The sequence below is a fragment of the Megalobrama amblycephala genome, linkage group LG24 (assembly GCF_018812025.1).
Source record: "Megalobrama amblycephala isolate DHTTF-2021 linkage group LG24, ASM1881202v1, whole genome shotgun sequence".
Lineage (NCBI taxonomy): Eukaryota > Metazoa > Chordata > Actinopteri > Cypriniformes > Xenocyprididae > Megalobrama > Megalobrama amblycephala.
Genome location: NC_063067.1, coordinates 20,292,885 through 20,305,345, shown reverse-complemented (window position 1 = coordinate 20,305,345; position 12,461 = coordinate 20,292,885). Strand labels below are relative to the sequence as shown.

Below are 12,461 nucleotides of genomic sequence, written 5' to 3'. Positions count from 1 at the left end.
GAAAAGAGAGTAAGCATTCTTTACTGTATACAATTGCATTATGACGAGACCTCTGTGTTTGTTCTGCACATCTCTAAACAGTGATAATATATAAATTTGTATCAGTGCAAAAACAAGAATCGGCTACTGTTCAAAAAGAAACACGTTAGCTTGACACGTTAAGTTGAGAATAAAAAACACAAAGCCAGATTTTGCTGTCAGATAAGAAAATGAAGAATCAGCCATCATAACTATAAATTCACATGAAGCCTGATCTTAAGCGTTTGCTCTTCTCTCCGATGTGAGTGTTTACCACTGTACAGTGGACAGTCTGTTGAGATCAGGCATGTTCTGCTGCGGTTCAAAAGTCACCAAACCCCTTGACAATGTGCCTATTGTGATAGCTCGGTCTATATGCATCAATGGAGGGATTAAGCAGTTGACATGGCACGAGTACAATAATGCTCTTCACTATGAAAAACAAGAAACCCATGCAAGACCCCCTGCGGATGACGACCCGCTCATAAATCTCTGCGAGACTCTCACAGGAGTCAGACAGCAGTTTGTGTTGTTGTTGTTGTTGTTGTTGTTGTTGTTGTTTATTTAACAGGGACAATGCAGTATAGCACGTTCTGAAATTGCTGAGTTAGATGCGTTCCTGGGTCAACATATTTTGTTGATCCTGGAACAACATTCTAGTCTGAAAATTTAGTCTTAACCCTAAACCTAACCCTACCCATAAGTTAGGCTATTCCAAAAAAATCAGATGGAAATGATAGATGAATAACACTGATGTAGAAGCACCAATTCATGATTTTATGCCTAAACTTGACATAATCTGTAAACTTGTCCCTCAAATCTGATTGGTTGATTTGAATGTTGTTCCAGGATCAACAAAAATGTTGACCCAGAAACATGTTGAACTCAACAATATCAGGTTATGCATGCAGGTTAACATTTGCTACAATTTCAAGCAGCCGATGCTCCAACATACAGGCTTCTAGCCAAAGGCTAATTTGCAACCCCAGTCCCTGGTTAGCAATAATCCAAAAAAAATAAACAATTTTTTTTTTTAAAATTACAATAATAAAAAATAAAACAAAAGCTGAGACTGTGCATGGCCATCAGTGTTCACAAACCTGCTGTTGTTTGAACCACTTTTTAAAATTTCTTTGAAAAATGCTTAAAGGATTAGTCCACTTTTAAATAAACTTTTCCTGATAATTTACTCACCCCCATGTCATCCAAGATGTCCATGTCTCTCTTTCTTCAGTCGAAAAGAAATTAAAGTTTTTGATGAAAACATTCCAGGATTTTTCTCCATATAGTGGACTTCAATGGGCACCAAACAGTTGAAGGTCAAAATTAGTTTCACTGCAGCTTCAAATTGTTCTACACGATCCCAGACAAGAAATGAGGGTCTTATCTAGAGAAACCATCACTCATTTTCTAAAAAAAAAATTTAATTTTATACATTTTAACCAGAAATGCTCATCTTGAACTAGCTCTCTTCTTCTTCTTCTTCTTCTTCTCTATTAGAATTCCAGCAGTGTAGACACTGTTAAGTGTATTACTGCCCTCCACAGGTCAAAGTTTGAACTAATTGTTATATACTATTGAACTAGCATATTGCATATAAAAATTAGTTCAAACTTTGACCTGTGGAGGGCAGTAATACACTTAGCAGTGTCTACACTGTTGGAATTCTAATAGAGAAGAAGAAGAAGAGAGCTAGTTCAACATGAGCATTTCTGGTTAAAATGTATAAAATTTAATTTTTTTTTTTTTTTTTTTTTTTTTTTAGAAAATGAGTGATGGTTTCTCTAGATAAGACCCTTATTTCTCGTCTGGGATCGTGTAGAACAATTTGAAGCTGCAGTGAAACTAATTTTGACCTTCAACTGTTTGGTGCCCATTGAAGTCCACTATATGGAGAAAACTCCTGGAATGTTTTCATCAAAAAAAATTTTTTTTTTCATCAAAAAAAATTCTTTTCAACTGAAGAAAGAAAGACATGGACATCTTGGATGACATGGGGGGGGTGAGTAAATTATCAGGAAAAGTTTATTTAAAAGTGGACTAATCCTTTAACTCTGTTTGCATTTTCAGTTCAGCTGGCAGGCTGTTTCAAAGCAGTGTACCTTGAACTGAAAATGTAGATTGTGCAAATTTAGTTTTTCTCTGGTATTGTGCAATTTTGATCAGTTGCACCTCTTGTAGTGATCCCCTTACTACTCTGTATTGATATTGAGATTGGCATATAATTTCTGGAGCAAGATTATGTACACATTTAAAAAACATTTTAATAAGAGACAAATTTATAAAATTTTCAAAACTAAGCAAACTATATTTTTGTAAAATATTACAATGATACCATCTATTTGGTTTCTTGTCGAAAATTTTTAGTGTTTGTTTATATAGAGATCTAACAGTTTTGATAGTCAGTTGAGAAACCTGACTCCAGACAGTCATACAATAAGATAAATGTGAGAAGACCATTACATGCATGTATAATGTAGCGGCTTTTAGAGACATATGTGGTCTAATCATATAAAAACAATTCAGGTTTGTTCTGATAGTTCTACACAGTCTCTTCACATGCACATCAAATTTTAAATGAGAATCTAAAATAACACCTAAATATTTCAAATTGTTAACTACCTCTATTCCCTTTTGATTGATCTTAATTATAAAATCATTCATTTCCTTCCTGCTAATTGAAAAACACATTGAGACAGTTTTTGAACAATTCAAGGTCAAACAGTTGTTTTGCAGCCACTGTGACACGACAGTCATTTCATTTGATAATATATCGGCCGCTAAGCGTGGATTCTGTGCTGATACATAAATGACTGTGTCATCTGCATATAGCTGACATTTAGATTCCTTACAATTTGGTAAATCATTGACATATAAGGAAAACAACAGTGGACCCAAAATTGACCCTTGAGGGAGACCCATCTCGTTTTGTAAAGCTGAGCTTGAATTATTTATTTTAACACACTGATCTAAAATGTATTGCCTGTTGAGAGAAGCTAAACAAATTTAATTTATTTAAGAGAATTTCATGATTCACAGTATCAAATGCCTTTTTAAGGTCTAAAAACACTGCACCTACCACATTACCATTATCTAAAGCTCCCTTAAATTCTGTGAGAAAGCAGTTTGCCATTTCTGTCGAGTGCTTAGGCCTAAAACCAAACTGTTTAGAGTGAAGTAGATTATGTTTTTCTAGATAGTTTATAAGTTGTTCAGCTACCAACTTTTCCAAAATTTTTGAAATTGCAAAAATTGGAAATTGGTCTATAATTCTGAACCTCATCAACTGACCCTGCCTTAAAAATTAGGGTTATAATAGAAGTTTTCCAATTTGAGGGGAATTTACTTTCTCTAATAGATAAGTTTATCAAATTTACCAAGGGCTTAAGCAGACAAGCACTATATTTTTTTACGAATGCGGATACCTGTAGAATTATTGCCACTGCACTGCACTGACTAAACTGCACTGACTAAACCCTTTATAACTAGCATAACTAAATGTCCTGAAATAAGCTATTTAGTGGGCTTGTAAATGAGTCATTCTTCGATTAGGGGAACGTTTTTGTTATCTAGATTAGTCTACTATGTTGAAACTTTGCAAAATGTAAAAAAGAAAGAAAAAAGCGAAATTTGTAGAATTCTAACAAAGTGAATTTCACTTTTCCTCTTTATTAATATATACAAATTGTTACAGAACCTACAGTTACAATACAGCCTAGTTTTTTCTTTCATACTCTGTATAGCCACGAATAATAGAGGGAATATATAGGCTCTGCCTACTAATAAATGAAAGAAAGAAAGAAAGAAAGAAAGAAAGAAAGAAAGAAAGAAAGAAAGAAAATTGCCTCCTTCCGCATATATATCCAATCATTGACAGAGGTAAACATTCAAGCCAATCAGCTTTAAGAAATAGGTTAGTGCGTCATCAAACTTTCAACAGGTGAGGATACATTTTTTTTTTATTAGTTTTTTATTTACTTTTTTAGATTAGATTACAAATTAACGAAGAATCACAAAAAAAGTAAGACTGAACGATTTGTTCCGTTTATTTACAACTGACAAGTATTGTTGATCAGAGAGATTATAACGCGTCGTTAATTATGAAGACTATTTTAAGATATAGCCTAAGGTAGCCTTATTTTTTAAAGAAAAACCAGACTTGATGACATTTTTATTGGTTCGATCTATATCATATCGACATGGCATATTGATACTGTATCAGCCTCTCCGTATTTAACTTATTAGTCATTATCCAAAAAAAAAAAAAAAAAAAAAAAAAAAAAGTGTTAGTATTCATTTCAATTCATAAACAATTCAAGTCCGTGCTTTATTACCATCACACATACAATATCAAAAACCATTATGCTAAATCATTTAGCAAAATAATGGTTTTTGATAGCCTATGTGTGATGGTAATAAAGCACGGACTTGTTGATTAACATTGACTTGATTACCAAGATGAGTGTTTATTCCAGGACATGGATTCAACAAAGTCTTAAGAAGTTCCCAGATTGTCAGTCGTCAAAAGTGGCACTAATTGCAGTTCTTAACTTCAAGAAGAATCGCCCATCATCACTTTGTGAGTCACGGGCTGTTGTGCTAGTTTCTGAAGGGTGGAGAAGCGCCGCGATCATGCAGTGATTGGTAAATAGCAGCGCTCTATCGGGCCAATCCAAATCTGAACATCTTAAGTGTACACTCAGGGAGTGGTGAGCCTGCGTCATACTTTCAACTTCCCTTCTCACTCTCCTAATCTCGTTTTAGCCTAGTAAATAGTTTACTATCCGTTGACTAAGTGGGAAAATCCAATGGCAATGGTGCTACTGCAAAGCGGATTTTTTTTGATGATACACACAACGCGGATTATTTGACAGGGAACAGAGATTATTCAACAGAGAGAGCAGCCGAAGTAAACAAGTAGATGAATTTCATGGATGTTTTATTTTAGCATTTTTTTTGTCCACCGGAATATCACCCATAAACTCTCCATCTTCCTTGAGATTGGAGCGCGCGGTGTCTGGGTTTTCCGCAGCGCGCGGCATGTCTGAGGGCGCTCGTGTCAGCTCGAGACGAATCTTCACTCACGAGACGAGATGAGACAGCAGGTGCTCGCGCTCAGCGCGGTGATGTTTCTCTGTGTACCTCAGCCAGTAACTTCACAAACACAAGAAGGTATAAACTGTTTTAATTCTCTAATTTATATAGGCTAATATATATTTGTTAAAATGGCGTTATAAGATACACATATAGGTCCAAATAATGTGAATTTCTGTAGAAAATGATCGTACCCTCAACAATTCACCGTGTGAGTAAAAATTGACGGATTGTTTGATTTTCTTGTCATGGTTTATACCCCTTAAACCCCCCTGGGTTTATGTCATTTCCTCCTGTTTATATTTAATGGGTTGTTACACCTATAAACTAAGTAGGGTAGCTAATAAAATTGTAATCTTTACCTGGTTAGTTGAACAATTTTTTATACTTACTGTATGCACTAGCCAATTTATTATCGTTATAGAGCAAAGCAGGTGCTGTGACTGGCCACACAAGGTTTTCAACAGTTTAAATCGGCCTTTTGCTCTTAAATATCCCTGTGGTGTGACAAATGGATATTTAAAAGCACAAACGTACCGTATAGTCATTAAAACTTATGTGGAAATCATAACAGTGACATATATAATGTTTTATATGAAGCTTACCATGTCACATTGCAGAACACTGCTGACACTGCTTGACTTTTCATGTCAACTACCCAACTGGACTCACTAGATATAGCTGTTGACCACAACTGACCCTAGATCAGAACTTAATTGTACTTATGAGAATGGACAAGAGTGATTGATTTGAGAAGTGTGTGTGTGAGTGGGAAGAGCTTAAACATTTATAAAATTAGGGGAACATGTCCAACATAATGGCTACTGTGCCTTTACAGTATAGGATTTTGAGTGTCTGAATATGCCATTAGCCAGACAACAAATGAGGCAAAATAATTATAATTATGCACACTTAAATTAAATTAAATTAAATTAAATTACCCTGTGTAAATTACAGTGGTGAGACATGTTGACTCAATATTCTAACACTCTTGAAATGTTTAAACCAGCTTTAACTTAAACAGCTTCAGGGCACAACTCACTTTTTCCTCAGTAGCTCTTTTACACAGAACATTAGTTTCAAGCACTATGATTCCATTTATAGCCAATCCCAATCACTTATATTTGCCGCCAATCAAACTACATTACTGAGCTGAACAGAATAAGGTGTGGGGCTATAGTGCCATATCATAAATTGCTGTTTTATAACTCCTTTACAGTCATCGCTCCAAAGTTCATTCTCTTTTAAGCATATAAGAGGTTTGATAGGAAGGACTAGACTAAGTTAATAATGTAATCACCCTTTCCTTCCGGAGGGAAAAAAAACTGAGAAGATTTTGAATGGATGACATCTGCTCTGACCTTATAAAAGCTCAGATGGTGAAATATCCAATAATAAGATATTGTAGATAGGCAAAGTCTGTTTGTTTTAAAAGAGAAATGGAACACTGTATTGAACAGATTTCCAAAAAGAAAAGACAGAAACCATGCATACTTCCCACTAACAGCTGAACGTATTGCCCTCAGATTCGGAGCAGTCTGTACTTGCAGGAGTTCAGGTGAATAGGCGTGGATGTGTGTTTTGGAAGTTGTCTTTTTTGTCTCACTTTGGGTCTTATTTCAGTTTGACACTAGTACTAGTGTCATATCTTTCTCAGTATGTCTATTAATCTATGTTAACTTTCCCTCATGGGTTCTACCACTCACCCTCTTTTTTTTTTCTCCTTTTTTTTTTTGTCTCTTGTTCTGTCTGTCATGAGTGCTCAGTCCCCGCCCTGACACTCTTTGAACTATAATGATTGTGCACTGGTGGATTCTATTGTATGTTCCATAGAGGCTTCTGCTCACTATCTGTGGTACTGTTGACTTAAGATTACTTCTGTGAATGAACAGGACTCCCTAAATCATACATTATTAGCATCCAGACATCATGCATGTGTGTATGAATATGCACATGTTATATTGACAATAGGCTACCTGATGCAACAGCAAATATGTACAAGTCACGTGGGTGTGTTCACCTTTACATGCGCATGTCTGCATAGCCTTTTGTATAAGGGTGTTTCTCATATTTCATTCAGCATTCATTATCATTGACTGCTGGGTAGATAATAGGGATACACTGATTAAAATTCTGGCCAGTACAATAATTCTTCAGTGTTATGGCAGGTAAATATTAAAAAATCTCTAGTATTATGTGTAAAAAAAATCATGTTGTAATGCTTAAGTGAACCTATGCAGCACAATTTTATAATGTACAATATTAAATATGGTTAACTATTGATTTTGAGATCTGCTAAAGAATAGAATGGCAAAAAAGGGGTGAAAGTCTTATAGTATAAGAAAGTGCTCTTACAGAATTACATTTTGCTGTAAACTTGCACTGTCCATTTTGCACTGTCAATTTAACCTCGTAAGACATTGAGGTCTGTTTTGACCTGGAAGAGAGAAATACAAAATTCTAAACAAATACATATTCTTTAGTATAGGAACCAAACTTTGGGCCAAGACTATCAAAATATGCATCACTTATTTAAAAAAAAAGTTACACCTTTTGCGTTCTTGTCTATTATGACCCAGGTATAAAATGAGGTTTCTTTCTTTCTTTCTTTCTTTCTTTCTGCATCTATGAGATCAGTGTTGGAAGTAACGCATTACAAGTAACTTGGGTTACGTAATCAGATTACTTTTTCAAGTAACTAGTAAAGTAATGCATTACTTTTTCAATTTACAATAAATCTCTAAGTTACTTTTTCAAATAAGTAACGCAAGTTACTTTTTCACATTTATTGACTGACACCTCTCCTGTCCCCATGTAGAGAGAAATAAAGTGCAGAGGTGTTGTTCGTGCTGTGTAAATGATGTATTTAAAATATTAAATTATTATTAAAGCTATTACATTATTAAAGCTAAATGTGAACATGCATTTACTCATCACACTTGCACAAAAACATTTAGTATTCATCACAATGAATAAAAACAGTGAAATGCAATCTCAGAATTTTACACAAACCTATAATAATTAACTATATTAAGTTACACAAATATACTTTATGTATTTAATCTCACTTTATTAACCGGTGTCTTTGCTGCTGACCTTCAGTGATCCAATTCAACCATACCAATAAGTAAAAAGCAAGCAAGCAAGGCAAGCACAGGTGAGAAAAAATAACATAACACATTACTTTAAAGAAGTAACTAATGCAAATAGTTATTTTTTTAGGGAGTAATGCAATATTGTAATGCAATACTTTTAAAAGTAACTTTCCCCAACACTGTCTCAAAAATAAATTTTTAAATGATTTACTCTTTTTCCATATTTCACAAGCACTTTTAGGACTGAATTTTGTTGATAAACATGAATATGCATGCAATTAATGAGCCATTGCAGCATTTTCATCTGAAAGTGAAAGTCTTTGCAAGTAAAATGAATATATTTTGTTTTAAAACTTTCCAGAGTAATAATAATCTTGTTTTGAAGTCTTTTTGTTAGAAAAACAAAATGCTTCAGACCCGGGAATGCAAATTAGCATGCAGATTATGTGGGTTAAGATTGCGCTAAAAGTAGCAAAAGTCATTTAAAATCTTAAAAAAGCATTTACATTTTAATATCCAGTATTGGTCAATAAATAAACATATACATAATAAATATAAATATCCACTGATACCAATAAAGGTCACTAAAATTGGCTGAAAACCAATAAAGTGTGTAACCCTAGTAGATAACATTCATACTTGATTGTTAACGTTAGTAGATAACTTATATTGCAGAAACTAGAAATAAAAGGGCCACGTTTATAGATATAACATGTAAAGATGTTTACAAAGTGTATTCATTTTTCATGTGTTCTTTTATCAAAGATAAACTTGCAGAATTTGCATAGAGAATAATGCAGATTTTTAACAGCACTTCCTGTGAGCAGCACATTTTTATGCATTCCCAGAACAGCTGCTATAACTCGTCCCCTCCAGCCTCATTCCTATGAGTATCAGAAGCACAGTCCAGTGAGTTTGACTGCTGTAGTTGTAAAGTCGCTCAGTGGTATGGTTGTACACGTTTCAGGATGCAGTAGCATATAGAATGGAGCAGTGTAAAGGACAGCAGTCACACTTAGATTATGTCCCTATGTCCCCCCCCATCCGGACTCCCCCTCCTCTTGATAGAGTACTCTGCTCACACTCATCCTATTGTCTGGTTGTATGATCTCAGCCCTGCACACACATACACACAGTCACTGTCAATCAGAGCTACACATTAACAGAGCCACACATTTATAGCTAAGTGACAATACTGTGCTTTGTTCATTAATAATGCCCCTCTAGATCTCATAGCCTGATAGAGCCTTAGGCCCCAGACATGCAGCTGAGCATTACACTCTGCCAGTCTCGGGAATATACCGTTTAACCCCTCACAAAATACACCCACAATGCGCACTAGGTTCTCTTGGCTCTCAGGCAGTTGCCAGCTCCCAATGTTTAAAGATTTTTTTGTTCTTCCTGAGTGTTTTTTGCACACAACTAATATTTTATAGCAACACTATGATTGATGGGTTTATTGAATGCAAATGCAAGCAGGTTCACCAGCCAGAACTTGTTGTGTTTGTTTTACAATGCCATTTTCAAGTCCTCCTATGTTCTTAAAGGAATATTCCAAGTTAACTCACACCCCATCGACATATTTGTGGCCGCCTTGTCCCACCTCTAAGGGATGATTTACACAACTCTGCTCTACAAAGGCGAAATGTAGTAACTACAGATTTTGTCAAAATTTAATGAAATTGGGTTTCTAAAACCAAGCGCACACTGTACGATTTATAATAGTCCTTTACCTTGTTGCTTGTCAGACTGTACGAACATAATCCCCACTTGTCACACTGTAAGATCTCAGTATTCATTATAGATAGACCGTATGACAGTCAAGACAAGTTAAAACGGATGCACACACAAAGACTAGTACGGAGTTTTACATCATCAATCAGTGACACGTTCTGTGACTTTGAGTTGCTTTTACATGCGGGATAGAAATGGTGGCTGGCAAGCAAAAACAATCTCTAGCGTTAATTTTGATAATGGAATTTCTTGAAAAGAAAAACAAAAAAACAAAAAAAAACAAAGGCATGTGGTTTCTTGTTTTCTCACTAATTGCGTCATCGGGTTCTGTGCTCCTATTAGTTTTTGATTTGACAGTTGTCATAGGAGAAGCCACACTGCAGGACTGTGCCTCAAATCTTCTGACATTGCCATAATTTCGTTTGAGGTCAAATTTTATTGCAATGGTCATTAATCGGTTGTTGGCAAATGTCAAACTAGCGATCAAAGACTTCAGATTTTGGCCTAGTATTAGAGGAATCTTTTAGGATTGACAAAATTTGTCTAAGATGGTTTTAGGCCAGTTTGAAAACCTTGAGGACCCTGCACCACTTCACATTTTGGATGTCTCCCTCATCTAACACAGCAGCTCATCAGCTCATTAATAAAGACAGCAAAAATGGGTGTGTCCAATTAGAGAGACATCCAAAATGTGCAGTGGTGGACAGGGTTGAGAAGTACTGTCTTAGACTGTGATCTGTCGTGTGACGGACGGTTTGGCTCAACCATGCTCAGATTCCGAGAAAACAGACTATGAAATTGATATCAAATCAATCTAAATTCAGTCAAAACAGTTTTGAAGCCATTTTGAAGTTTCTGTGATAGTTTGCTTTGCCTTTGAGCAAAATTTATCCAGCAGTAAATACAGCTTAAGTAAATGTTTTCCAGAACGTTCGTATAACCAAGAAAAATGTTCTTAAAACATAAGGAATTGATGTTTTTGTCATCATTTAATGCAACAAAAAAAGTTAGGAAAATGTTCTTATAACATAAAGGCCAGTTTCACAGACAGGACTTAGCCTAAGCCAGGATTAGGCCTTATTTTATTTAGGGCATTTAAGTAGCTTTTATAAACATACCCTAGAAAAAACATTACTAGCGTGAGTAACGCTTTAGATTACAGCCTGGAAAGTACTGCATAATTACAACGAATTTACAGTGTAACTTTCGATAATTATAGTGTACCTATACAGTAAGTACGTGTAAGTATAGGGGAACAATATGTAAAGTCTTGCGAATAAAGGGGTAACAACCAGGAAAATAACAAATTAATTATACTGTAAGTATTTTAGAAATAAGGGGTACTTATACTATTATGATAGACAACAATCTTACGTTTGGGAGCAATTTAACGAAAAAGTGCACTGATTAAGTTGTTTCAAGGCAAGTAGAAAGAACTATTGCAATCTTTTTTAATACATGGGGAAATATGCTTTTGTTTCATGTAGTTACAGGGTAAATATGACATTGCAGGCCATAAATTAAAGTGGTGCTTGTTACACTCTTGTTTCATGTAGTTACAGGGTAAGTAATTAAAAAAACGCAAACATGAAAAAAACGCAAATCTGATATTGCTGACTCCGAAACAACTTTTTTAAAAACAGGTCTACAACACTTATTTTTCATTTATTAATTTTTTTAAAATCAACTTTTCATTTCAAATTTTAAAGTCCTGACAGAAAGTAACACGCTTTGTCTGTTTTTGGTTGTTGTTGTTTCTCACTTGGCTTCCTCCTGCTCTTGTTTCTCAACTGATGAATCTTAAGAAGGAATCCCATTGCTATTCTGTATTATAAGAAAATACAGTACACCCAGAAATGTTCTCATGGTTTAGGCTATTCATCTTTTTGCTTCCAACCAACTGTCACCAGCGCCTGCATGAGAGTCGACTTTGCGTTCAACGAAGCACAAATGAGCAACATGAAGCTTTCATGACGTTCTCGCTGGAGATTCATGTGAAATTCGCGCGAGAACTGCTGTCTCTGTTATTCTGTCTTGTTTGTTTCTCATTATCATTATGTTATTCTGTGTATTTTGTTGTGAGCATTACTAAAAAAATTATAATAAAAAAAAAAAAACATCCGAGTGACTTTTCGCGTGAGTTTCTCGGCACGCTTACGTCACACTTTATGTTTTGCCAAGTATGAACTCTCAACCCTCGCATGCACGCGCAGGAGACAGTTGTATTTTTCTTACAAAAACGCATCGTTTCACTTCAGAAGACATTGATTGATCCATTGGGGTCATATGGATTACTGTAGTTATTGCTGCTAATCAGTGGAAAGAAAGAAAAAGAGGAACAAGAGGAGGAGGTAGCCAAGCAAGAGAAACGAATAAGAAGTGTTGTAACTTTAAATCTGTTTTTAAATAAGTCATATCAGATTGTTTGCGTTTTTTTGTTTTGTTTTTTTTTGTTTAATTACTTACCCTGTAACTACATGAAACAAGAGTGTAACAAGCACCACTTTAATTTACGGCCCG

General features: G+C 35.1%; 1 protein-coding gene and 1 long non-coding RNA gene across 3 annotated transcripts in view; one reads left to right on the top strand and one right to left on the bottom strand.

Moving 5' to 3' along the window:
* Window positions 1-4,940: 4,940 nt before the first annotated feature.
* On the bottom strand, window positions 4,941-7,571 carry LOC125260821. The gene is made up of 3 exons (XR_007183135.1): window positions 5,718-7,571; window positions 5,505-5,609; window positions 4,941-5,172 (listed from the first exon to the last, which is right to left on the bottom strand). It is a non-coding gene; the product is annotated as an uncharacterized LOC125260821 (long non-coding RNA).
* erbb3b (erb-b2 receptor tyrosine kinase 3b) overlaps window positions 5,052-12,461 on the top strand; it is a 28,690-nt gene continuing 21,280 nt past the window's right edge. For both annotated transcript variants that reach the window (XM_048179367.1, XM_048179366.1), the window contains exon 1: window positions 5,052-5,190. In XM_048179367.1, coding sequence (XP_048035324.1) covers window positions 5,112-5,190 — 79 coding nt within the window. In that variant the 5' untranslated portion in view covers window positions 5,052-5,111. The remainder of the gene's footprint in view (window positions 5,191-12,461) is intronic.